Source organism: Macaca nemestrina, chromosome 10 (assembly GCF_043159975.1).
Source record: "Macaca nemestrina isolate mMacNem1 chromosome 10, mMacNem.hap1, whole genome shotgun sequence".
Taxonomy (NCBI): Eukaryota; Metazoa; Chordata; class Mammalia; order Primates; family Cercopithecidae; genus Macaca; species Macaca nemestrina.
In genome coordinates this window covers 36,820,296-36,844,585 of record NC_092134.1, presented here as the reverse complement: position 1 = coordinate 36,844,585, position 24,290 = coordinate 36,820,296, and the positions used below count along the sequence as shown (strand labels likewise).

General features: G+C 36.2%; 1 protein-coding gene across 2 annotated transcripts in view; it reads right to left on the bottom strand.

Annotated features, from left to right (window-relative positions):
* LOC105483660 (cyclin dependent kinase 17) overlaps nucleotides 1-24,290 on the bottom strand; it is a 115,485-nt gene that overhangs the window by 29,588 nt on the left and 61,607 nt on the right. Inside the window, exons 2-5 of one of the 2 annotated variants that reach the window (XM_011744629.3) lie at nucleotides 19,698-19,844; nucleotides 9,132-9,296; nucleotides 4,502-4,635; nucleotides 2,222-2,347 (exon numbers count right to left, since the gene is read on the bottom strand). In XM_011744629.3, the coding sequence (XP_011742931.1) occupies nucleotides 2,222-2,347; nucleotides 4,502-4,635; nucleotides 9,132-9,296; nucleotides 19,698-19,815 (543 nt within the window). In that variant the 5' untranslated portion in view covers nucleotides 19,816-19,844. The remainder of the gene's footprint in view (nucleotides 1-2,221; nucleotides 2,348-4,501; nucleotides 4,636-9,131; nucleotides 9,297-19,697; nucleotides 19,845-24,290) is intronic. The other variant, XM_071071287.1, reaches the window with a different exon arrangement.

Here is a 24,290-nt window from a genome sequence, read left to right as displayed (position 1 = left end):
GTCCAACTGGATATTAGGTGGTATTTTATCCCTTCCTGGTCCCTAGGATTTATGTTCTACTTTCTATTTCCATCTGATTGCCACATCACCCTTAATTTTGAATAAATTCCTAATTCTCCTTGCCTCTAGTCTTTCTCTCTAATTCATTGTTTGTACTTTTCCTAAAGCTAATGCTATGAAACAAAAATGTGATCATGTCAGCCCCTGTTTAAATAAATACCTTTGATGTCTTCTCATTACATAGGAAGAAGTCCAGACTCCTTGGCCTGACATCTAAGGCTTCATTCTGGATCTGTCCTGTCCGTTCAAGCCATAGCTTTTATATTATTCCATATTACCCTTCATATCAGTTCTAATTTCCCAAACATGACATACACACCCAAACCTCTGGGTTTCAGTTTTAGTACACAAATTTTCCTCTGCTTAGAACACCCTTCATTCATAGACCATTTTTAACTGACAAATTTCTGCCCATCCTTCTAGGACCAGCACAACTGCTATCTCTGTAAGTTTGTAACTTACCAAGGCATTTTACTTCCTGCCTCTTTTGTTGTCCCAAAGCACTTTATATGTATCTCTACTATAGGACTATCATCATCCAAAAGAGATTCTCACATAAACAACCACCTGAATTTATGTTAAAGTGATACTGCAATAAGAAAAGTTATCCTTTGAATAAATGGTGCTGGGTTAATTACTAAATATTAGGAAAATGTATTTGTAAGACATGTAATGACAAAGGTCCTTTATACAAAATATACTGAAAAATTCGTATAAACCAATAAGAAAAGACAGAAAACCCAATAGGAAAGAGAAGAAAAACAGACTTGGGTAGTTAATTCACAAAGAGAATATCTAAATATAAACATGTAAGAAACATATGATGAATAATAAACACATAGAAAGGTGTTCAACTTAGTCATCAGACAAATGCAAAACAAAACCAAGAGACCACTATCAACTCACTAGAAAAGTTAAAATAATAATTTTTAAAAGACATTATCAAAAGTTGGCAAGGAGAACAACCAGAACTATTATATGCTAGTGATGGAAGTATAAGTTGGTACAACCACTCTGGAAAGCTGTTGACAGTATCTAGGGAAGCACAACATACACATACAATATAATGAAACAATTCCACTCCTAGGTAAGCACTCAACAGAAATGCTTACATATGTTAACCAAAAAACATGCACAGCAATCGTGATAGAAGCATTATTTGGTAATAGCCAAAAACTGAAAACAACCAGAATGCCCATCGACAAGAGAATGGATAAAGTACAGTACACTCATAAATGGAATATTATGCAACAATGAAAATGAACTATCTATAATTACACGCAAAAATAGGGCTGAAACTCGCAAACGTAACACTGAACAAAAGAAGCCAACCACAAAAATAATACATATGTATAACTTACATACATACTGGGATACATATTGTGCAATATATAAATAAACTTTATATAAGTATATAATTCTATATATTTATATAAAATATATTTTAATATAATTACATATTCATAATTACACAAAGCTCAGAAGTTTTAATAAGGATAATCAGAAAGATAATATTACACATCTAAAAAATAAATAAGAATATATGTGAATGGGATTTAAAAAGATCCACATATCAAAACATACTATCAAAACAGTATGATCAGAACAGTATCACACATATGTGTAAAACTAATCTTTAGCATCAGAAGGCAGAGAGTATGGCTACAGTTGAGGAAGTGAGGAATACTAAGCAAAGAGAAAGGGAATAGCACGGGGTTTCTGAGATTTCTGAAATTTTCTTTTACTGATCCAGGTACTAGTTACACAGGTATGTTAACATTTCAAAAGTTGGTTGAGCTGTACAATTATGGTTTGTGTACTTCTCTGTATATCTAGTATATATTAATACGTATGTTTATCCAGCACATATCTAGTATATCTATATATCTAGTATGTATTTATATATCTAGCACGTATTAATATTTACCAAAAATAAAATATAATATACCTTAAATCCTATTCCAATATGCATTCTATTGAATGCATCTTAAGGGTTCCAATAAACCTTTAAGAATGGGAAATAATAAAATCGAGAAGGCAATATAATAAAATTTAGCTATTCCAAGGTCAAATATAAAAGTTAATTCAAAATGTTTACACCCAGAAGAATCAAACAAGCAGATCTGATTGATGGTGGAGGTACAGGAGACCAAAAACTTACTAAGGAAGCTCTACGAGACCTTCGACTCATTGGTTGGTCAAATGGTGGACTGTTAATCTGCAACTTTTCAAGATACCCATCAGGTATTCTGATGTCTGCAGGCAGCGATAACCGCTTATTTAAATCCTTAAAAAAAAAAAAAAGTAATCAAAAATAGAAAAGGCAAGGGCATTTGGCTTTTGTATTCATAGGCTCTAATATATTATTTCTTAGGCATAAGTAACTGTAAAGTTTTATTGCAGTTGCAAAGTTACCTACATGGATTATATGTGACACACTCATGGCAAAAACATTTACTGTAAGCAAACATATACAGCGAAGTGTTACAGAAATGAAATTTTGCAACCCCAGTAATTTTTAAGTCCTTTCACTGGTAAATTAAACTTGAAATTTACTTTAAAATTATTATGGTAAGAATAGGCAAAGACTACCACAAACTCTGTGATCAGTTTAAATAACTAACCAAGTACATAAGATCCTGTATGCAACATGGGGAAAGAGAATTATATTTATTACTGCCATGTTAATGGCATTTCTACTTTATTTAATTATACAATGTGAGCTGGGAGAAACTTGAAAAGAATCTTGCCTATATCATCACATCAAGAAATTTAAGCCCTATAAAAAGAAATTCTTCCTATTCATAATAGCAGCCAAATCATGAAACAGAATGGAGAGGTATAGGAACTGCATAAATATTTACTGAGAAATATAAGACTTAAGTATAAAAACATACAATGCCACCAAATGGTAAGAATAAGTAATGAAAAGATACTGGTCCTCCCTATATTAATCTTATAAGTTATATAACCACTAAGAAAACACAATAAGCTTATTCTTAGAACAAAATAAAATGCCTAAAATGTATCAATAATAGAATAAACAGAAAAAAATCCAAAAACCTTCTATAATAAGAAAGAGTATATACGTATATGGGGGAGAGATACAAAAATAAGTCTTTCCAGATATTAAAATATACTATAGATCAGGTGCAGTGACTCAAGCCTGTAATCCTAGCACTTTGGGAAGCCAATATAGTGAAACCCAGTCTCTAAAAAAAAAATACAAAAAAATTAGCCAGGCGTGGTGGTGTGTGCCTCTAGTCCCAGCTCCTTGGGGGGCTGAGGTAGGAGGATCACTTGAGGCCAGGAGGTTGAAGCTGTGGTAACCTGAGATCCCACCACTGTACTCCAGTCTGGGTGACAGAATGAGGCCCTGTCTCATAAAACAGAAAAAAATACATACTATAAAAATAATATAATCTAGAGCATGCCTCCTTAGTGGTGGGGAAACAAATTACAGCTCAATGAAGAATGAGAAACTCCAGATACAGACCCTAATACTAAATAAAACAAATGATTTTAAAAATCATCTATAAGGTGAAGAAAAATAAGAAATATTTTCATTAGTATTGTGTCACATAAATATATCATTGATTTCAACAATTGAAAATATTAATTTATCATTTAGAAAACTGGTAAGTTTTCCTTAACTGATCAAGATGCAATCCTTTTATAATGAAAATATAACCAACCAATAGGACAGATACCCTAATCATCATTTCAACAGCATCAAAAAAGCAACAATACTTTTATTTCAAAGCATGTTCAATTTTTTTTTGCAGAAACCTATTTTAGTTTACAGTATGTACTGAAATAACAGTCACGATCAACTTATATCCTCAAGGTTATACCACAACGCTTACAAAGCAAAGAAAATGAATTCTTCATCCTTTTACATGGAGAAATAAATGTGCTTCAGAGACTAGTAGGTATAGTGAACCACAAAGGAAAGGACACCCACTTTTATAATATAATGCAAGAAAAAAAGCTGTGTATTTTATTTATACCTCTTAAAATCTGAAAGAGAAAATAAAATGCTAATTACCCAAATGAATCTCAAAAATATAATTAAAATAATATTTTCTAAAAAGAAGACATTGCTAATATATCAACCTGTATTTCTAGAATTTTTGAAAATTCACTTCTCCTTAATGGAGAAACTAAAATAACGTTTCACCAAAAATTAAAATAAATGTTTCACAGAATGTGAGCAACTATAATACTGCATATCCATGTTGGGATAAAAATGTAAAGAGTGGAAATATTCGCAGACTGCAATTTATGAATGCAAAGAAGTAACTTTCTTACAAGTGTCACGTGTCTTCATGAAAATTTTTAAATGGGCATATACGATACATACATATCGAGTGGAGTAAATATATGTAAAATATACCAACACACATATTCACAGGTATATTTGTATTTTTTAAATGATTACCTCCATTGAGATCCGTCTATGTATACGATTTCTGAGACAAACACCTGTAGGTGACTGGACTTCATCAGATGATGTCCCAGAAGCTTGGTCACTCTCACCATCTGATCCCATTTTCAGATTTTCATGAACAATATCTATATTAAAAAATGAAACATTAAAAGAGATACACTATATTCTAATATATAATTTATTATCACTATGGGTAAAATATGGAAGGCCAACAAGTAAAAATCATAGCATAAAAGTCATTTACATTCTGGGTGCCACAGGTATGCAGTTAGTAGATGAAAATATGACTCAAATGTCTTAAAATAGTAGTATGAAATTTTTTTACACTTTCAAATTATGAAAAAAATTAACATTCAAGTTATTATCAAGGGTTGAGTAATATAATATTACTATAATAAAATATATTATATTGAGTATACAATATAAACTGCAAATAATATCTCTGAGAATGAGTCAGTGCTCTCATTTTCTAGATCTGGGAACTGAGACTTGAAAGGTTAAATGACTTTCAAAAGGTCACAAGGCTTGGACGCAGAGCTAGAATAGATGCCTGGTCATTTGCCTCTTATTTAGTATTCTTTCCATTAAATAATGTGTCACTGGGTCTATGGTCAAATGGAGCTAATTCTTTCAATGTTCTTTAAAACACCTCTTAAAAGCTGCTAATGCAGTTTCTCCTCCCTGCACTCTCAGCGTTAAAAATAAAACAAAAAATTATTTGCTGAATATCTGCTTTGGACGAGAACTATAAAAACAAGTTTATGATCTTCAAATACTCAAAATCTGTTCAGAGCAAAAACATATTACAATAAAGGTGGGTTATGGTATGTTTAATAGAGATAAAAGTTAAATGGAAGTAGGGCGAGGAAGATAAATTCCATTTGAAAATATTAAAAACAAACTTATATACTGTTTTCTTTTTTTTTTTTTGAGACAAGGTCTTGCTCTCTTGGCCAAATCGGAGTGCAGTGGCACAATCATGGCTCACTGCAGCCTCTACTTCCCAGGCTCAAGCAATCCTCCTGCTTCAGCCTCCCAAGTAGCTGGGAGTACAGGCACCCACCACATCTGGTGTTTTGTTTTGTTTTATTATTTTTTTATTTTTATTTTATTTTTATTTTTTATTTTTGTAGAGACAAGGTTTTGCTGTGATGTTCAGGCTCATCTTGAACTTGTAGCAATTTATGCCTAGTGTTCCATTACTGGAACACTAAGTATGTGGGAGTTACTTATATCCTACTGCTCAAGGTCATCACCAAGGTCTGATTGCAAAAATTCAAAAAACTGCAACTTCAGGAATCCACCCACCTTGGCCTCCCAAAGTGATCGGATTATAGACATAAGCCACCACACCCAGCCAAGTTACATACTTATATACCTGCATTTGTCAGTCATTCTCTAATAACCTAGCAAGAAGAGTATACCAGAAACAAATGCTAGATCTCTAGAACTCCTCTCTTGCCACTATTACTTTCTATACACGTATTCATTTTCCAAAAAGAACTATGTTGTTTCACGCTGCATTGCTTTAACACATGCTTTTTCTCATTTTTAAAAGATGCCTTTTCCTATTTTATCAACCTTGTGAGATCAGGCTTAGTCTTCAAAACTATGCTCATGTGTCATCACTCAGTGAAGTCTTTTCTAATCTCAGACACAGTTGACTACTGTGCCCCCACCCACTGCACTGAAGAACACTTTTTTGTGCATATGATTTTATAAGATCCTTGGGGATGGGATTTAGCTTGCTCACTTTTCTATTTCCAGAACTTAACCAACCGTCTGGCACTTAGAAGGTGCTTAACAAGTATTCAAGGGAAGTGCATATTAACTAACAATCAAAGAATGGCCTAGATAACTAGATCTCTTTTTCAAATGAAGTTATATGAAATATCAATGTGTGAGACAATTAAAAATAGTATTTTATAAGTATGTTAACTTTTTAAAATATTTACACATAAAATTACGAGAACTGCTTAGATTAAGGAGAAATATGAACTCATGGGTTTATCAACTCTATCTTAGAACTCACTTTATGTCTGTATTTTTGTCTTGGTTAACTCAATATTGAGAAAACAATTAATATTCATAAGCAGTTGCAAATGATAATGGATTTTTAATAGCTCAATATGTAATCTAAGAATACACTTCAGTCAGTTATGTTGAGATTTCTGGAGAAATTTTATAGTGATACGTGAACAAAAAATTAATTTGGCAGCAAAAGTAATGTATTGGTGATTCATTCCTAACCTCTTAAAATTTGGTATATAACACATCTGAGGTCACATAATCTTTTCTGTCACACTTTCAAAATGTTAAAAATAATTTAATGATGCCTTCCATTTCTAGTGAGATACGAAAATCTTCCTTTCCTCAAGAAAATGTTGACTAAACTATAATATTTTAAAACGTAGAGCTGAATGTGCAAAAATGTATCAATAATACCTAGGAAGCAAAAACAAAGAGAGGACTGAAAACCCAAAGCTGTTATGCATAAATTGACTCTTATCACTGTCTTGGGAGAGGCTGCTGATCTTGATGAGAAGGTCCCTGGGTTTACCTTCCACACTGGGATAAACAATGAAGCCCTGGGTTTCTGAGTTACAAGTGAGACCTTGCTACAGAAAGGCTCAACTCCCAAAGTGCTACACCTTTGAGACTTAAAGAGTACACTTAAAAAAAAATCTGTCCTGTTGCACAAGGAACTGGATGACAAAGAAAGCTTACTAATCTCAGACTGAATAAATACTTGAGTACCATCTGACCCAAACAAGAAATTACTCATGTCATTAACAAACAAGCATAGTTCTGACATGATTACCAGTTGGTATTTTCATTTCCATCAAGACAAATGTGAAACAATGAAGGCTTGTTAGAACTTTACTCATCTGTCGGGGGGAGAGGGATATCTTTGCTGATCAGGTAATGTAACAGCTGCATATACAATATACTTTTCTCCTTCAGCACAATACCCTTTAAATTTAATCTGCATTACTAACATTTTCAATACACTGTCTTAATTCTAGAACAAAGGTCTAGAACAAGTGTGGCTTCTTTTTATATGGCCCATGAGCTAAAAATGTTTTTTGTATTTTTAAAGGATTATTAAACAGAGAAGAATATTCAATGGAGACTATATGTCCATAAAACCTAAAACATTTATTACTAACTGTCCCCTTAAAAAAAGGGTTTGCAAACCCCTGGTCTAGATAAACAAGAAAACAATAAACCAAGGCCTGATCTATAGTGTTTTCTGACCTCTCTCTCCATGGACAACTTCAGGCTACCAACATGACAACACTGACCATATGGTTGGGAAGAAATGTGCAGTAGCACACCATCATATAGTGTTTTTGAACATAGAGCTAGAATAGAAAAAATAATCCCAGTGGCATAGATAATAGTTAGAAGTGGTAAAAAATTAGGAAGCAACGACTTTTGAGTATTCATTACCTTTGTTTTTAATTTAGTTTACTTATTTGTAAACTTATATAATTTAAAAGTTAATATCTGTTTAACAACCAGTTTGCAAAGTTCCTGAAAATTTAACAATCATCTCTCATGAACTAGTGTGAGCCAACTCCAGCACACCATTCTGTAGAGATACACCTACAGAGATAAAGGCAATATGCATTTCTCATAGAAAAAAACCTCACTGTAGATAAGCTCATACTCCCAAAATTAAAGAAACACATTTGGAAATAATATACTATCCGAAGAGTAAGCACATAAAATGAGCAGTAGAATAAAACCCCTAGGAACTTCAGTAAATATAATTATCTAAGAAGACTATAAAATAGTTAAAGTGATTTTTAAAATCAAAACATAATAGGACAGGTGTGGTGGCTCATGCCTGTAATCCCAGCACTCTGGGAGGCCAAGGCAAGTGGATCACTTGAGTCCAGGAGTTCAAGACCAGCCTGGGCAACATAGTGAGACCCTGTCTCTTAAAAAAAAAAAAAAAAATTAGCCAGGCGTAGTGGCATGCACAGGTAGTTCCAGCTACTCAGGAGGCTGAAGTGGGAGGATCATTTCAGCCTGAGAGGTCAGGGCTGCAGTGAGCCTCAATGGCTCCACTGCATTTCCCTCCAGCCTGGGTGACAGAGGGAGATGCTGTCTCAAAAAAAAAAAAATAAAAACATAAAGACATCATCAAAAAAGGCCAGAGGAATAAACAAATATAAACAGAAACTTGCAAATTTTTTTTCTTGGATATTTAAAGATGTAATGACAGAAGAAGAAACAATTTGGCTGATAACCATATATACTAATCATTGCACTAGGCTTTATATGGTGATGATCTGAAAAGTTACTGAAGCATGACCCTAAAATAAACACCATCCCAAATTGCCATTCATCTTGAAATACTGCATCCATTTATTATGGGTTTCATTTCCCTCCTGATGGACAGGTTTTTCAAATATTACTTCTCTGTACTGTCAGCACTACTACCTCTCTAGAACTTTCCATCTTTCTGCTATTCCTCTTGATCTCAACTTGATTTTTATCTGACAGAAGAAACCAGATAATAAAAGTTGCTGACTTTTATACAACTAAAACTTAACAATTTACATGACGTATAATCAGAAAGGTAAACACAATAGACAAGTAATCAAAGTACCTAATCTGCTTCCATTTCTAGGCATTGCCATGAAGGAACCAAGGCTCCCTCCAATAACACTGTGTGGTCTCCGCAATGGGGGCTTCTTGAAAGATCCTGTGTACTGGTGGAGGAAGGAATGCATGCTGTGAGACGTTGGAGGCCTGCCATTCTTCACAATAGGCTCTGTGGTTCGTAGTATTCAAAAATCGTTCCATCATCAGCCCAAGATCCAGGATCACATGAGAAGGATTGAGAAAGCAAAACAGAAAGCAAATCAAAAAGTTGTAACAGAGATTATTACATTTAGCCTAACTGCTTTGCTTACCTATACACAGTACTAAAATTAAAATCGTTTCTCTGAAAAAAAAAACTTAAGAAAATACTTGAATATTTTAAGTTGGTCTAATAACCATCCATTTCTTACATAATCAAAAGTGGCTAAGAACCACAAAACTACTAATATACCCAATCAAATTTTCATCCGTTTGTTTATTTTAGTGTATCTCGAGAATGTTTCCATACCACTCCTCCATTTACTGACTACCTGTGTGCCTTATTTTAAGCATGCTTGGCTGCGCACGTGGCTCACAACTGTAATCCTAGCACTTTGGGAAGCCAAGGCAGGCAGATCACCTGAGGTCAGGAGTTTGAGACCAGTCTGACCAACATGGTGAAACTCCATCTCTACTAAAAACACAAAAATTAGCTGGGCGTGATGGCATGCGCCTGTAGTCCCAGCTATTCAAGAGGCTGAGACAGGAGAATTGCTTGAACCGGGGTGGCAGAGGCTGCAGTGAGCCGAGATTGTGCCACTGCACTCCAGCCTAAGCAACAGAGCAAGACTCCATCTCAAAGAGAAAAAAAAGAAATTAAGCATGCTTTAGAATATAAAAGGATGGTCCCGGTCTAAAGGAATTTACATCCCTGTTTGCTGGACATTCAAAATTGTATGTCAATTAGTGAATAAAACAGAATACCTAAATACATATCAATACAGAGGCTCCAAGTTTATTCCCCCGAATTTGGGATTAATATAAAGAATTTTTAAACAATCACGGACCCATAACCAAGCAGAAACATTTAAAAAATAAAATACTTAAAAGCTATTTAATTATGCACGGGGGAGAACCTGTTTTGTAATGTTTACTGGAAATCTCACGACTCCTTTCCACCTCCAAAGAAGAGCTCTGATACAGGTTAAAGATACGTCTTGTGATACACAATTAATCTTCTATATTAGAATTCTGTTTTTACTGATAGCAGCCAAGGAGTTTTAAAAAGAACTGGGCTGCTCTGAATACATTCTTTTTAAAATGAAGCCAACTATTCTTCTGTAGCTAACAATCAAGCATAAGGATACCTCCTCATCAGGGGATTCCTCTGCCTGTAAAGGTTTCTCAACCAAGGACAGGCTGACAGGAGGAGCTGGCTACAAGCCTTAAAGTGAAAGGCTTTTCTCACAAGAAAATGCTAGGATCTGAAGAACAGGACCAGGGTATGGGCTCCAGAAAAATGGGCCAAGAAGGCCATGTGGCCTGAGCCTCTACTAGTACTGGTTGCCTGCAAGTGTAGAGGAAGGATGGGGCATGAGGGCCCAAAGGCTCACTCAAGGTCCAAGCTATCTAATCTGGGTCAAAGACCAGATTGGAGGTAGGGGCAAATGTCTACCTAGTAATACAGAACACGTGTCTAAAGTTTCCTGTGATCTGTACATTCCTTGGAAGAACCTGATAAAGAATTTGGGGGTCTTAAGTCTAGCAAAATAATCAATGATTTAATAATGAATAAGGAGGGGCTATCTGATATAAATGCATAAACAAATTACAAACAATGTGAGATAATACAAGCTATAGCATACAATAAGATTCTTCTCAGCCAAGCATGATGGCATGCACCTGTAGTCCCAGCTACTCAGGAGGATAGAGTGGGAGGATCTCTTGTGCCCAGGAGTTTGAGGCTGCAGTGAGCTAAGATAATGCCACTGCATTCCAGCCTGGGTGGCAGAGTAAGACCCTGTCTCAAGAAAGAGGAAAGAAAAATGAAGATTTTTTTCTCTTTCTAGATCATTTCATGTAAATAATTTGTAAAATATTAAATACAAATTATGCAAATACTTTGCCTACAGACAACACTTTAGCTGCTCTGTAAAGCTGTCCTGGAGAATATAGCTTGATTGTTCTGGAGAATATAGGAAAAAAATGGGGATCATAAGGACATACTATTTGATAAACACTACTCTAGGCACTGGGCGTCAACTGGTGAACAAAACAAAGTACTATTCTCAGAGTGCATAAAACCTAATAGGGAAAAAAACACACACACGAAGTCAGGTAATGACAGGCAATATGCAAAAGACTAAAACAGAGGGATGTGGAAATGAGTAGCTAGTTATTTTACACTGTATACTGAGGAAAGTTCTCTCTGCTGAGATAATTTTAACAGAAATTTAAATGCAAGGAAGAGCCAGTCAGGGAAGATGGGTAAGTTGTGGATAACAGAATATTCCAGATAGAGAAAAAAGCTACTGCAAAAGCCGACATATGGCAGGGTTTGACTTGTTAGAATAGTGGTCCTCAAACTTTAACATGCTTCAGAATCATCTTTGAGGATCTGTAAAACATGATTGCTGGGTCTCACCCACAGAATTCCTGGTTCAGTAGGTCTGGGGTGGAATCTAAAAATATGTGTTTCTAACAAATTCCCAGGCCCTGCTGACATTGCTGGTCCAGAGATCACACTTTGAGAACCACTGTGTTAGAGGACTAGAAAGAAGGCAAGTATAGCTAGAGTACCTAACCGTGCAGGGAACAGTGGTACTAGGTGAGACCAGAGAGGTAAGGAGGGAACAAGTCATTCAACATTCATACTTCACCATAAAAGTTTGAATTTTATTCTCAGATTGGAAGCAGTTATGGTAGCTTTGAAGCAGGGGAGTGATATGATCTGATTCATGTTTCAAAAATATCACTGTGAAGGGTTAGAGATAGTAGGAGGTAAGGGGGTAGGGATGACTACAAAAGGGTAACACGAGAGATCTCTTGTCATGATGAAATAGTTATCTTGACTGCAGTGGTTATACGAATCAACACAGGTGAGGACATGACACAGAACTATATTTAGACTTTATTCCAGTATCTATTTCCTGGGTTCTGTAGTTACATAAGATGGAACCACAATGGTGAGGGGGACTGGGAGAACGGTACAAGTATGGGTCCTTTGCATATTATCTTCGTAACTTCCTTTGAATTTGTAATTATTGAAAACAATTTTTTAAGATACCACCTTGGTTGCTGTTTGAAAAACAGGCAATAGGGAACCAAGAGCAAAAGGAGGAGATTACTATAGTACCCTAAGTAACAAATGTTGGTGGCTTAGACTAGGATAGCTGTACTGAAGACGGAGGGAAGCAGACAGATTTAGGACATATTACAAAGGCAGAAGCAACAGGCCAGCAGACACGATTGCTAAATTAGTTTCACACACACTCCTACCACCCAGCTTTTAGTCAGCATTTATAGTAAAAACGTCTATTCAAAGATTTTTTTTTTCTTTTTTTCCAGGCAGGGTCTTGCTCTGTTGCACAGGCTGGAGTGTGGTGGTGCAGTCACAGCTCACTGCAGCCTCAACCACCTGGGCTCACGTGATCCTCCCACTTCATCCTCCCCACCATAGCTGGGACTACAGGCACACACCATCACACCTGGCTAATCTGTGTCTTTTTGGTAGAGATGGGGTTTTGCTATGTTGCCCAGCTAGTCTCAAACTCCTGGGCTCAAGTGATCCTCCTAACCTCAATCTCCCAAAGCACTGGGATTACAAGGAGCCACCATGCCTAGCCTCAAAATATTTTTAAATCTTTGCCAGATCAACTGTTAAAAATATATGAAACATGATTTATTAATGGACTATAATTGGAATTGCGCATCAGTCACATCGATCAGGGGTCCCCAACTCCTGGGTCACAGACCAGTACTGGTCCATGGCCTGTTACGAACCTGGCCAAGAGGTCAGCAGTGGGCGAGTGAGCAAAGCTTCATCTGTATTTACAGCCACTCCCCATCACTCACATTACTGCCTGAGCTCCACTTCCTGTCAGATCAGTGGCAGCATTGATTCTCACAGGAGTACTAACCCTGTTGTGAACTGTGCATGCGAGGGATCTAGGTTTTGTGCTCCTTATGAGAATCTAATGCCTGATGATCTGTCACTGTCTCCCACCACCCTCAGATGGGACCATCTAGTTGTAGGAAGACAAGGGCAGGGCTCTCACTGATTCTACATTATAGTGAGTTATGTAATTATTTCATTATATATTACAATGTAATAATAACAGAAATAAAGGGCACAATAAATATAATATGCTTGAATCATCCTGAAACCATCCCCCCAACCTCAGTCTGTGGAAAAACTGTCTTCCACAAAACTGGTCCCTGATGCCAAAAAGGCTGGGGACCTCTGATACAGATGACTATCGTAATTATGAGTTTGTAAAGGTTATTTATGTGGTAAAAAATTGGAAGCCACAATGGTGGGGGTTGGGGGCAGGGAGGAGACAACAGGAAGGTAAAGGAGAGAAAAGAATCAGGGACGACACCTAGATTTTTAGTTTTAGTAACTGGTTAAGTGAGGAAAGTTTGAGGAGAGGCAGATTTTGGAGAAAGGAAATCAAGAATTCTGATTTGGTCATACGAAGTCTAAGATTCCCATTACACATCTATGTGGAGAAGACAAGAAGGCATTTAAATATGAATCTAGAGATCCAGATGAAGAGCCTAACTGGAGATTCAGACTTAGCAGTAGTCAATATATATATGGCAGCAGAAATTATAGGATTGGATGAGGTCACCCAAGGAGAGGGTATAGATAGAGAAGAGATTGTAGCCCATGAGAGAGCCACAATAAAACAGAATAAACTGTTCTAACACTTCCAGATCTTGAAAGTAATTAACTGGCCAATTCAATAATAACACTAAGGGAAATAAGTCAGACACAAAAGGACAAATATTATATGGTTCCATTTATATGAGGTACCTAGAATAGGCAAATTCATACACAGAAAGTAGAATTGTGGTTACCAGGGGCTGGGGAGAGGAGGGAATGTGGAGGTATTGTTTAATGGGTACAGAGTTTCAGTGTCGGATGACGAAAAAGTTATAGACATGGGTAGCAGTGATGGATACACATGTAAATAGACAAGTATTTAATGCTGTTGAATCGTATACTTCAAAATGTTAAACTTTGTGTTATATATATTTTACCTTAACTTTAAAAAAGTAATGGAAATCTACATGAAACATTGCAGATCTTTTATATTCTATAATTAGTTCCAAGTAAGGATTTCCAATGATTTTTACCACCACAACATGGCAAACATTATGATTCCACTAAGAAGTGTTATTTGGCATCTTATTTATCTGGATCTTTTCATTACGTGAACTATGAGCAGGAACATGCAATTTCGCAGCCCAACTCATAGCCTAAGCCATTCCCTCCTCCCAGTCCTACTCTTTTAAACATTACTACTAGCCTGATCCCATTCTAGATCCTACATATATCCAATGGAGTTTATGCCCTCGCTTCAACCTTTCCTGGAACTTGTGCTATGTGTAGGAGTTAGTCCTCCTTAAACTCCCTATGTTATCCACTGTTGTAAAAAACAGTTACTGTTATAATGTAACCACAAACTGTCACAGCTATCATGTAAGAGATCAGCAAGATAAAGAGACCGAGGTAAAAGACAGAGGCTCACAATATCCATAAAACTGGGATTTGTTGACTCCAAACATGATAAATTGCTCCACTGTACAAATGGGGCTGTTAAGAATGAGAATTTGGAATCTCAGGAGAACCAGGCCATTTTAATCTTTGCCTTTTGGTGTTACTTCTAATCCTAAATAATCATGATAAGTGACATTGTTAGGTTTATCTGACTACACTTCTTGAGAACATGTACATTAGATGAAGAATTTCAGTTGGTCAAGAAGTCTCAAGTAGTATATGTACAACATAACATAACTTTACCTTTCTACAACTGTGATTTATTCTCTTCCTCACATTTAAATTGTCACCTATTCTCCTCATCAGATTCAATAATCTCAATATATCTTCCCAATATAAGAAAAAATAAGTTCAAGGCTATGTAAACACAAGATTCTGAAATATAACTTTCTGTGGTAAGTCTTAAAATAGAATTAAGACTTAACAAACATGTGTTCTGCTGCAGTGACAGCAAAAAAAAAAAAAAAGACACCAAATAAATTGAGCGTCTATGAGGGAAAGCTGTAGCTCAGATGAACTGAATTTTTAATTGAGATGAAATTCTTATAACATTAACCATTTTAAAGTATACAATTCAGTGGCATTTCATATACTTAGAATGTGGTACAACCATAACCTCTCTGTTTTCCAAAACATTTTCATATCACCAGAGAAGATTCCATACACATTAACCAGTCACTCCTCAGTCTTTTCTCCCTATCAGCCTCTGGGAACCACTAATCTGCTTTTTGACTCTATGGATTTACCTATTCTGGATACTTCATATAAATGGAATCATAAGAGTATTTTGGGTCTGGCTCCTTTCAGTTTTCAAAGTTCATCTATGCTATCGCACATAGCGCTTCATTTATGTATTGAATAATATTCCATTCTACGGACAGACCACATTCTGTTTATCCATTCATCTGCTGATGGGCATCTGGGTTGTTTCCATGTTAGCTGTTGTGAATAGTGCTGCTACAAATGTAAATATTTGTGTACAAGACTTTGATTACCTGTTTCAATTATTTGGGGTATATTCCTAGGAACAGAATTATTGGGTCATATAGTAAGTCTACATTTAACTTTTTGAAGAACTGAGGTAAATTAATTTTTGACAGGTTTTTTTTTGTTTTGTTTTGTTTTTGAGATGGAGTCTAGCTCTGTTACCCAGGCTGGAATGCAGGGGCGCCATCTCGGCTCACTGCAACCTCCGCCTCCTGAGTTCAAGCAATTCTCCTGCCTCCTGAGCAGCTGGGGGACTACAGGCATGCGCCACCACATTCAGCTAATTTGTGTATTTTTAGTAGAGACAGGTTTCACCATGTTGGCCAGGCTGGTCTAGAACTCCTTGCCTCCAGTGATCTGCCCACTTCGGCCTCCCCAAAGTGCTGGGATTACAGGCATAAGCCACCATGCTTGGCCTTGACAGGTTTTTAAAAATTGAACATTCAACACTTCTCAGTTAGTAAAAAGAAACCTGATAGGCTCAAAATTCTTTTTCTTCCAGGCACTACAGAAAAAATTATTTTGTAGATTTCAGTTTGTAAATTTTTGTGCAAAAATTTTATTCATATTTAGGGAAAGGTGTAATGAGTTAAGGCCAGTATCCTTAAATCAACCAAATTTGCAAACTTTCAACTTTTTTTTTTTAACATACTGAATACAAATTCAGGATTCTTCATTCCTAGGTTCAACCAACCTGTCAATGTGCAAACATACTAGTTTCTATAAACAGACAAAGTAATGTGAATTATATTATAGATTTATAACTGAGTTAAAACCTTCATAGTATGACTCAGTTATCAAAATGAGAGAGATAATATCTCACATTCTGTTTGGATAGAGGTAGAACATGCATGAGTGAGATTATGGGTATAAGTATAACCAAATGCATCATACACATAATTTTTCCAAGATGTTTATAGTATTACCCCCCAATTAATGTGTTCTGGATCTAGAGTATGCAGGAGAGTCATGTGCCTAGATATGCAAGAGTAACAGGACTGTGATCATGCCTGTGACTAATCAAGAGACAAGTGATCAAAAATTGGTCCAAAAGCAGTTTAGGGAAATTATAAACTGCTGTTATGTGCCATGTGATGTTTCAGTCAATGATAGACATCATATACAACAGTGGTCTCATAATATTATAATGGACCTGAAAAACTCCTATAGCCTAGTGATGCTGTACCTGCTGTAACATAGTAGCACAATGCATTTCCTTTTCTATGTTTAGATATACTTAGATACACAAACACTTACCATTGTGTTACAACTATCTACAGTATTCAGTACCATAATATGCTGTACAGGTTTGTAGCCTATTATTTAACAGGTTGTACCATGTAGCCTAGGTGTGCAATAAGCTATACTACCTAGTTTTGTTAAGTGTACTCTGATGTTTGCACAATGATGAAATGGCCTAATAACACATCTCTCGGAATTCATCCCCGTTGTTAAGCAATGTATGACTGTATATTCCTCCTACTCCTTCAGCTAGCATTATGCTACTATTTGGCATTAAACAAAGCTCACTGTTCCTTCATAAACTGCTTATATTGTATGTAAGAAGATCAATTAAAAAGTATATACTTGACATTCATTATGTTATATTCTCTGAATTCTGGCATGGACTGCATCTGTGTATGTGACCTAACAGCTTTTATACTCTAAAATATGTTCCACAAGAAAAGAATGTGTTGGAATCAGCTATTAGGCACTGACAGGTGACCAAAAAGGTGTAGAATCTCTGTGAAAGCTGTTGCTGAAATCCATGTGCTATTACAGAGAGAAAACAAGCAATAGTAGATTATGGTAGCCGATGCTACCAGCAATCTTTGTAACCCAAGAGGAATCAATGTCTCTTACGACATACTCAAGTATTACTTCAAGTAAGTCAGGTCAAGAAGAAACTCAACAGTTAACCTATTTGCCCTTCTTTACTACCTATTAAAAGTTACTACCGTAATAAAAGAAGTTTTAATAAACACATACAAATTGAAAAAACAAATATTTTTAATCTTTCACCATTTGTTAAAAACAAAGCATGTTTTATGATAGTTAATACCAAAATATTCCAGAAAATATGCAACTGGTCTAAAATATTAGCTAAAACATACATTCATTTTCTTTGACTCATACCTTCTCTTTAGGAAAAGAGATTTGTCTTGTAGTCAAATACTAAAAATATGTCACAGAAACCATCCACTATGATATGTACTGTGCTTATTTTATTCCTGATCATTGGCAAACACATTGGCAAGACCCTTCTATCATAAAAGTAAGCACACTGGGCTTCCCACCAAAAATTCAATGAGGGGGTCTAAAAGAGAATTAAGGATTTTGCTCTGTGTATCTAGAAGAGGTCCTCCGGCAAGAGGAACAACAGTAAAATCATAAAGTAATCTTTGAGATTTGACCCAAATGTAATTTGGATTTAAAATAATATCCAAATTATTATATTAAATTTCCTCTCCTCCCTACCATGACAAAAACAAAACGACGCCAGGCGCAGTGGCTCACACCTGTAATCCCAGCACTTTGGGAGGCCGAGGCAGGCAGATCACTCACTTGGTCAGGAGTTCAAGACTAGCCTGGTCAACATGGTGAAACTCCATCCCTACTAAAAATACAAAAAACTTAGCTGGGCATGGTGGCCCATGCCTGTAATCCCAACTACTCAGGAGGCTGAGGCAGGAGAATCACTTGGAACCCAGGAGGCAGAGGTTGCAGTGAGCTGACATTGTGCCACTGCACTCCAGCCTGGGCACAGAGCGAGACTGTCTCAAAAAAAAAAGGTAGATGTTATCAAGGAAAACCTTAACAAATGAATGAAAGACTCCTTGCAGAACAGTAGCGATGCTGTAGACTTGGAAGTGAAGAAATCTGGGTTCTAAAGTACTGGTTCTGGAGCTGGGTAACCTTGAGCAAATAATGACCCTTCTGAGGAAAGGAAATAAGAAAACTGAAGCCTGGGTAGGATAAATGGCTTACCCAGAGTCATCAACTAGGAAATGTTTAAGTGTATTAGTGTATCCAAAATCCAAACCCATGATTTTAAAAGTCCAGAGCCCACTCCACTATACCTTTTCGTCTGTCAAAACGTAAATATTTGCATTCTAGTGGAAGGGGTAAGCATATTCATGCTTTCTAACCACTGCCACAAATCTCTAACAGGAGAATTTCAGGCACAGGTAAGGAAGATTTGCCAGATACTCTGCACATCATGACACACTGAAAGCCAGTCACGTAAGTTCCTTCCCAGTTATTATTATGACATCCCTAGGGCTATTTCAGATTTGAGTATGTAGCCTTCCTCTAGAAATTTCAACAGGATTTTGTATTTAATACATTTAACAAGCTCTTATTTTAACATCTGGATACTACTACTTTATGTTGTAAAAAGCACTGTCGAATGCACGAAACATTATGAAACTATGATGAAGCCACAAACAGAAATTTCACACACTTCCTATGCACTTTTAAGCTGTATTAACTGTAGTTATAATAACAAAAATAGTTATTTAACAATCAAGATAATATTATAAAATGCACCCTTATTTAAGAACTAGTGAAAAATGGAAGGATATGTGGAATAGAACAATTCATCAGGGTTTGAGATCAGGTATCGTAATGTTGGAGTGAGAAGGAAATATTTCAGTTAGTAAGCAAACAAAAGTTGTACAGTCTTCAATTTCCTAAGAAACCATGGAATGAGACAGAAATAAACAAAAGGAAGCTATTATGAACTTATCTAAAAAGTATATTTACATTCTATTCATAAAGTAAAAGGAAGAAGCAACTCCCCCTATGCCAAATATTTACCATTATCCTTGCTGCTGTTTTCTTCAATAGTCATTTGTTCAGCCAATTCAGACAATGATTCATCAATAGTCTGGCTTCCTCGAAGAGTGAGGGATAGCCTTCTCTTAAATTTTTTCATCCTATCAATTGAATGTGGCTTGAAAAATCCTGAAAGAAAAGAATAAACACAAAACTAAAGCTATAAATATTTTACCACTAAAGAAAAATACCACCTGGGTTTACTGGAAATTTTTAAAATAGGAATATAATGAGGAATTCTCACTTCTGCCAAACATCACCAAATCCAACCCCTTTTTAAAAAAGATCCACCTACTCTGAATAATGCTGTATTTATTTGGCATCATCAGACGAGCAGGAATTCTATAAACTAAAGAGTGGGACTTTAAGCATCACAAATAAGTTTAGAAGGATTGGAAATTTTCTTAAAATGTGTATTTTAAAAGCCATTTTAGTAAAATATCAACATTATTTTGATGCTTAGGTTCCATCACATAAATATCAATCATCATATTGGAACCAGCCAGTGGTATCTTCAGATGTAACTGGGGGGAGGGTAAGGTAATGGAGGAAGACAAAGAACAATGTTTGACAATTAAACAGCTCCAACAAGAAATTTTCCTTTTTACGCTCTTACACAGCCAGTACATTAGAGTTTGGTTTTGTTTTTCCTTGTTAGGCTTTCAAGCGTCTCTTTCATACTAAGAGAACCAAGCTTTAGAAGGAAGAAACGAAAGCCAAATTAGCTGGTACTGATTGCCCGACACACAGTAGATACTTTCCTATCTCTAATTAAGTCTTCCTCATTCTGAAAAGCAAAGTACACTATCCCATTTTCACACATGAGGAAATATGCTCAAAGAAGTTCCTTGACTCATGTCAAACAAATAAATGACAGAACTGAGATTTAAAACCAGAATTACCACTTACTTTTTCCTCCACACTTTAACATCTTTGAAATCAGAATGTATCTCACAATTAATATGGTATCAAAATGTAACTGGCAGTATTTTTTCTTACGGGTACATAAATTAATGGTATAATTCACAGTAGAGTCTTGGATATGATGAAACAAGGTACTCATGCCAAACCCAAATTCTTGACCCACAATTTCCTTTCTAACTTGGTATTTCTGTGATGAGCTGGCTTACCAGATTGCCATGCACGCTATAACCATTATCCCAATCAACCAAGAATAAGGGCCACATAACACCTCTATGTTAAAGTACTGGGGATTTACCATCCAGCTCCGGATATCTATTTTATATCTGTACATGTTTTGCTTATTTTTTCAGTATAAGAGTTTATTCTAAGTAACTGAGTTTACTGAACAGGTAATCTATGCATATTAGTTATAGAATAATTTTTGTTTGCTCAAAAGCTGGGGGGAGATATCACAAATAAACTTATAAGTAATAATTTTATATTTTACCACTTTCATATTATATACTTATATTTTAAAATAGAAACCAGCTTGGCATAGTGGCTCATGCTTGTAACCCTGGCATTTTGGGAGGCCAAGGCAGGAGGATCTCTTGGGGTCAGGAGGTTAAGACCAGCCTGGGAAACAGTGAGAACTTGTCTCTACTGAAAAAAACAAAAAAATTAGCCAGGCATGGTGGCATCTGCCTATATGCTCAGCTACTCAGGAGAGACTGGGGTGGGAGGATCACTTTGAGCCCAGGAATTTGAGGCTGCAGTGAGCTACGAATGTGCCACTACACTCCAGCGTGAGTGATAGAATGAGATGCTGTCTCTTAAATAATGTTAATAAATTTTTAAAATCCACTATAATAAAAATACCAAAAAATACTAAACACACATTAAAATAGCAAGAGTTGCGACTGCACTTCAGTAAGGACTCTTTTCACCCATATGCTCTAAAATACGAGACATACTTTGGTGAGATATACTTTGGTGAAATATTGAAAAGTTCCTATTCCTTAGCTCAGTTTAAAGTCAAGTTTATGCTCCTAAATGTTTTCTATTAATGTATCCTCCAGTTCACAAATCCTCTTTTCATCTGTGTCTAATCTACAGTTAAACCCATCTGTTGTGCTCCAAGTTTTAGTTACTGTATTTTTCAGCTCTAGAATTTCCATTTGATTCTTTTCTACAGATGCTAGTTCTCTAGTTAAATTCTCCACCTTGGCATCTATTTTCATGAACCAAATACAGTATTTTACAGCCCCTGTTTTTAACTCCAAAGTCTGCACAATCTGTGAATCGGTTTCTCTTGTCAATTTTCTTCTCTTGATCTTCCTGTATGCTTAGTAATTTTTTATTGTATGTAAGACATTGAGTTATCATTCGCAAATGTGTATAGAAAAACTGTAGAGCCTCCAGATGACGTCACCTTCCTCCAGAGAGGATTTAATTTTTATTTTTTTAACAGTCTCTGTAGGAGCAGACTGACACAATCCAATTGGGACTGAGCTGACTTGAGACTGAGTTTCAGACACTATAAAGATTGGTAGGCCTCTGATTTGTCCTCACTCTATGGTGTGGCTCTTCAACAGATTCTAACTGTAAACCTAGGGCCAGAACAACAACAACAAACTACTGAAAGCTCCATTCAACTTCTTCAGTCGTTTTTTGCTCATCTCTTACGCCTTGCTCAGCTTTTATCTTCTTACCCCCAACAGTTTAAGAGTTGGAAAATGGATCAAGAGGAAAACCAGCACAGAGTGTGTCTACCTCACTTCTCTCCTGAATCTTGACTCTTCAAGTGTTGATTCACGGAGAACCTTTACAATGCCTTCAAAATGATTTTTCCCCCCAGCATTTCTAGTTTTCAGCAGTTTTAGTCTGTTACAAGTTACTCCATCATAGGCAGAAATGGAGGTTTTGATGTGGATTAGATAATACATGCACTTTCCAAGCAAGGTGAATTTAAAGGAGAAAGTAAACCATGAAGTTGATTCCAATTAAGAAACCTGTTAATTGTATGGTTATCCTAAATGCTATTCTTTACTTCTGATAGTCAACCTTTATAGCTCTACCTAGAGTCAGTAACTCATGCCATTTGTTTAAACATATTAGATATTTAAGTTGTACTGAGCTGTTGCCACTCTCATCTACCCTTTGTTTCTGTAAGACTTTACACTAGCAACATCTTCCTTTGTTAGGCTCCCAAATCACCCTGTACAGTGAAGAAGTAACTAGGGAGGCTTGGGGTACTCTAACTCTGCACATTCTGAAAAAAGCACTAGTCTGTGAGAGGCTCCTAGGAGATAACCTCCGAGCCCTTGGAATATCCTGCCTGGTAAGAGTGTCTCTGTATAAAAGAGACCTTGGATCACATCAGATAATCTATATAAACAATATGAATTATGTTTAATGCTTGTTTTGTATGCCTGGGGCTTTTGCACATACTGTATCAGTCTGATTTCTCAGGTGAGGAAGGACCTGCAGGAGAGGCTGGAGATTGAGTAACTAAAGTCAGTCATACGAGCACTCCATGCCTAACAGATCCACAGTAATTTTCTTGCACAACAAGACTCAGGTGGGCTTCTCTGGTTAAAGCTCTTTGCATGTTGTCATAGCCCATGCAACTCCAGTGGAAGAAGACAAATGAAAGCTCACATCTGGATCCTCTTGGACTTCAAGCTATATACCTTTTCTTTTTGTTGATTTTCATTGGTATCTTTTAGCCATAACAAATCATAACCATGAGTTTAACAGCTTCTCATAACCATGAGTTTAACAGCTTTTCTACGAGTCCTTCGAGCAAATCAAGCATGATGGGTTGGTCTTGGGGATTCCCAACGCACACTCCAAGAAATCTACATGCCCCAACAACAAGTCCTAAGAGATGGTAGCTCATAACTACCAACATTTCCGACTCCAACTTTCTCAAACACAGGCATCTAGTCACTAATGCGTATCCAACTATACAGACATCACCACTTCAGAATCTTGCCACACCACTTTTGAATGACCATTTTGCTGACCACTGGACCTGCCTATTGTTCTGGATGACAAATAAGGACCAAATAATAAAATATTACAGAAATGTTACTACAGAATTAATTCACATAACATAGTAACATTCTGTAACACAGACCAACTATAAATGGATTCAGTATCTATTACAGCACAGAACTGAGCTGTCCAAAACTGTAGCCAACAGCAGGCTAATAAGCACTTATTATGTATGTAGACACACTTGAAAGTATGTAGTCCAAACTGAGTTGTGCTCCAACTGTAAAATACACAGTGGACTTTGGTTGCCAGGGGCTGGGGGAAGGACAGGAATGGGAAGTTATGCTTTCATGGGTACAGAGTTTACATCTTGCAAGATGAAATGAATTCTGGAGATGGAAAATGGTGAAAGATGCAGAAAAATATGAAATAAATACTGCTGAACTGCACTTCAAAATGGTAAAAATAGTAAATTTTGTTACGTGTATTTTACAACTTTTTTAAAAATTAAAAAAAAAAACCTTAGTGGCTTCAGATAATAACATTTATTATCCCTCACCAAAAAAAGGTTAATAACTATTATATTAATAACATGTTGAGGGCCAAGCGCAATGGCTCATGCCTGTAATCCCAGCACTCTGAGAGGCCGAGGTGAGCGGATCACTTGAGGCC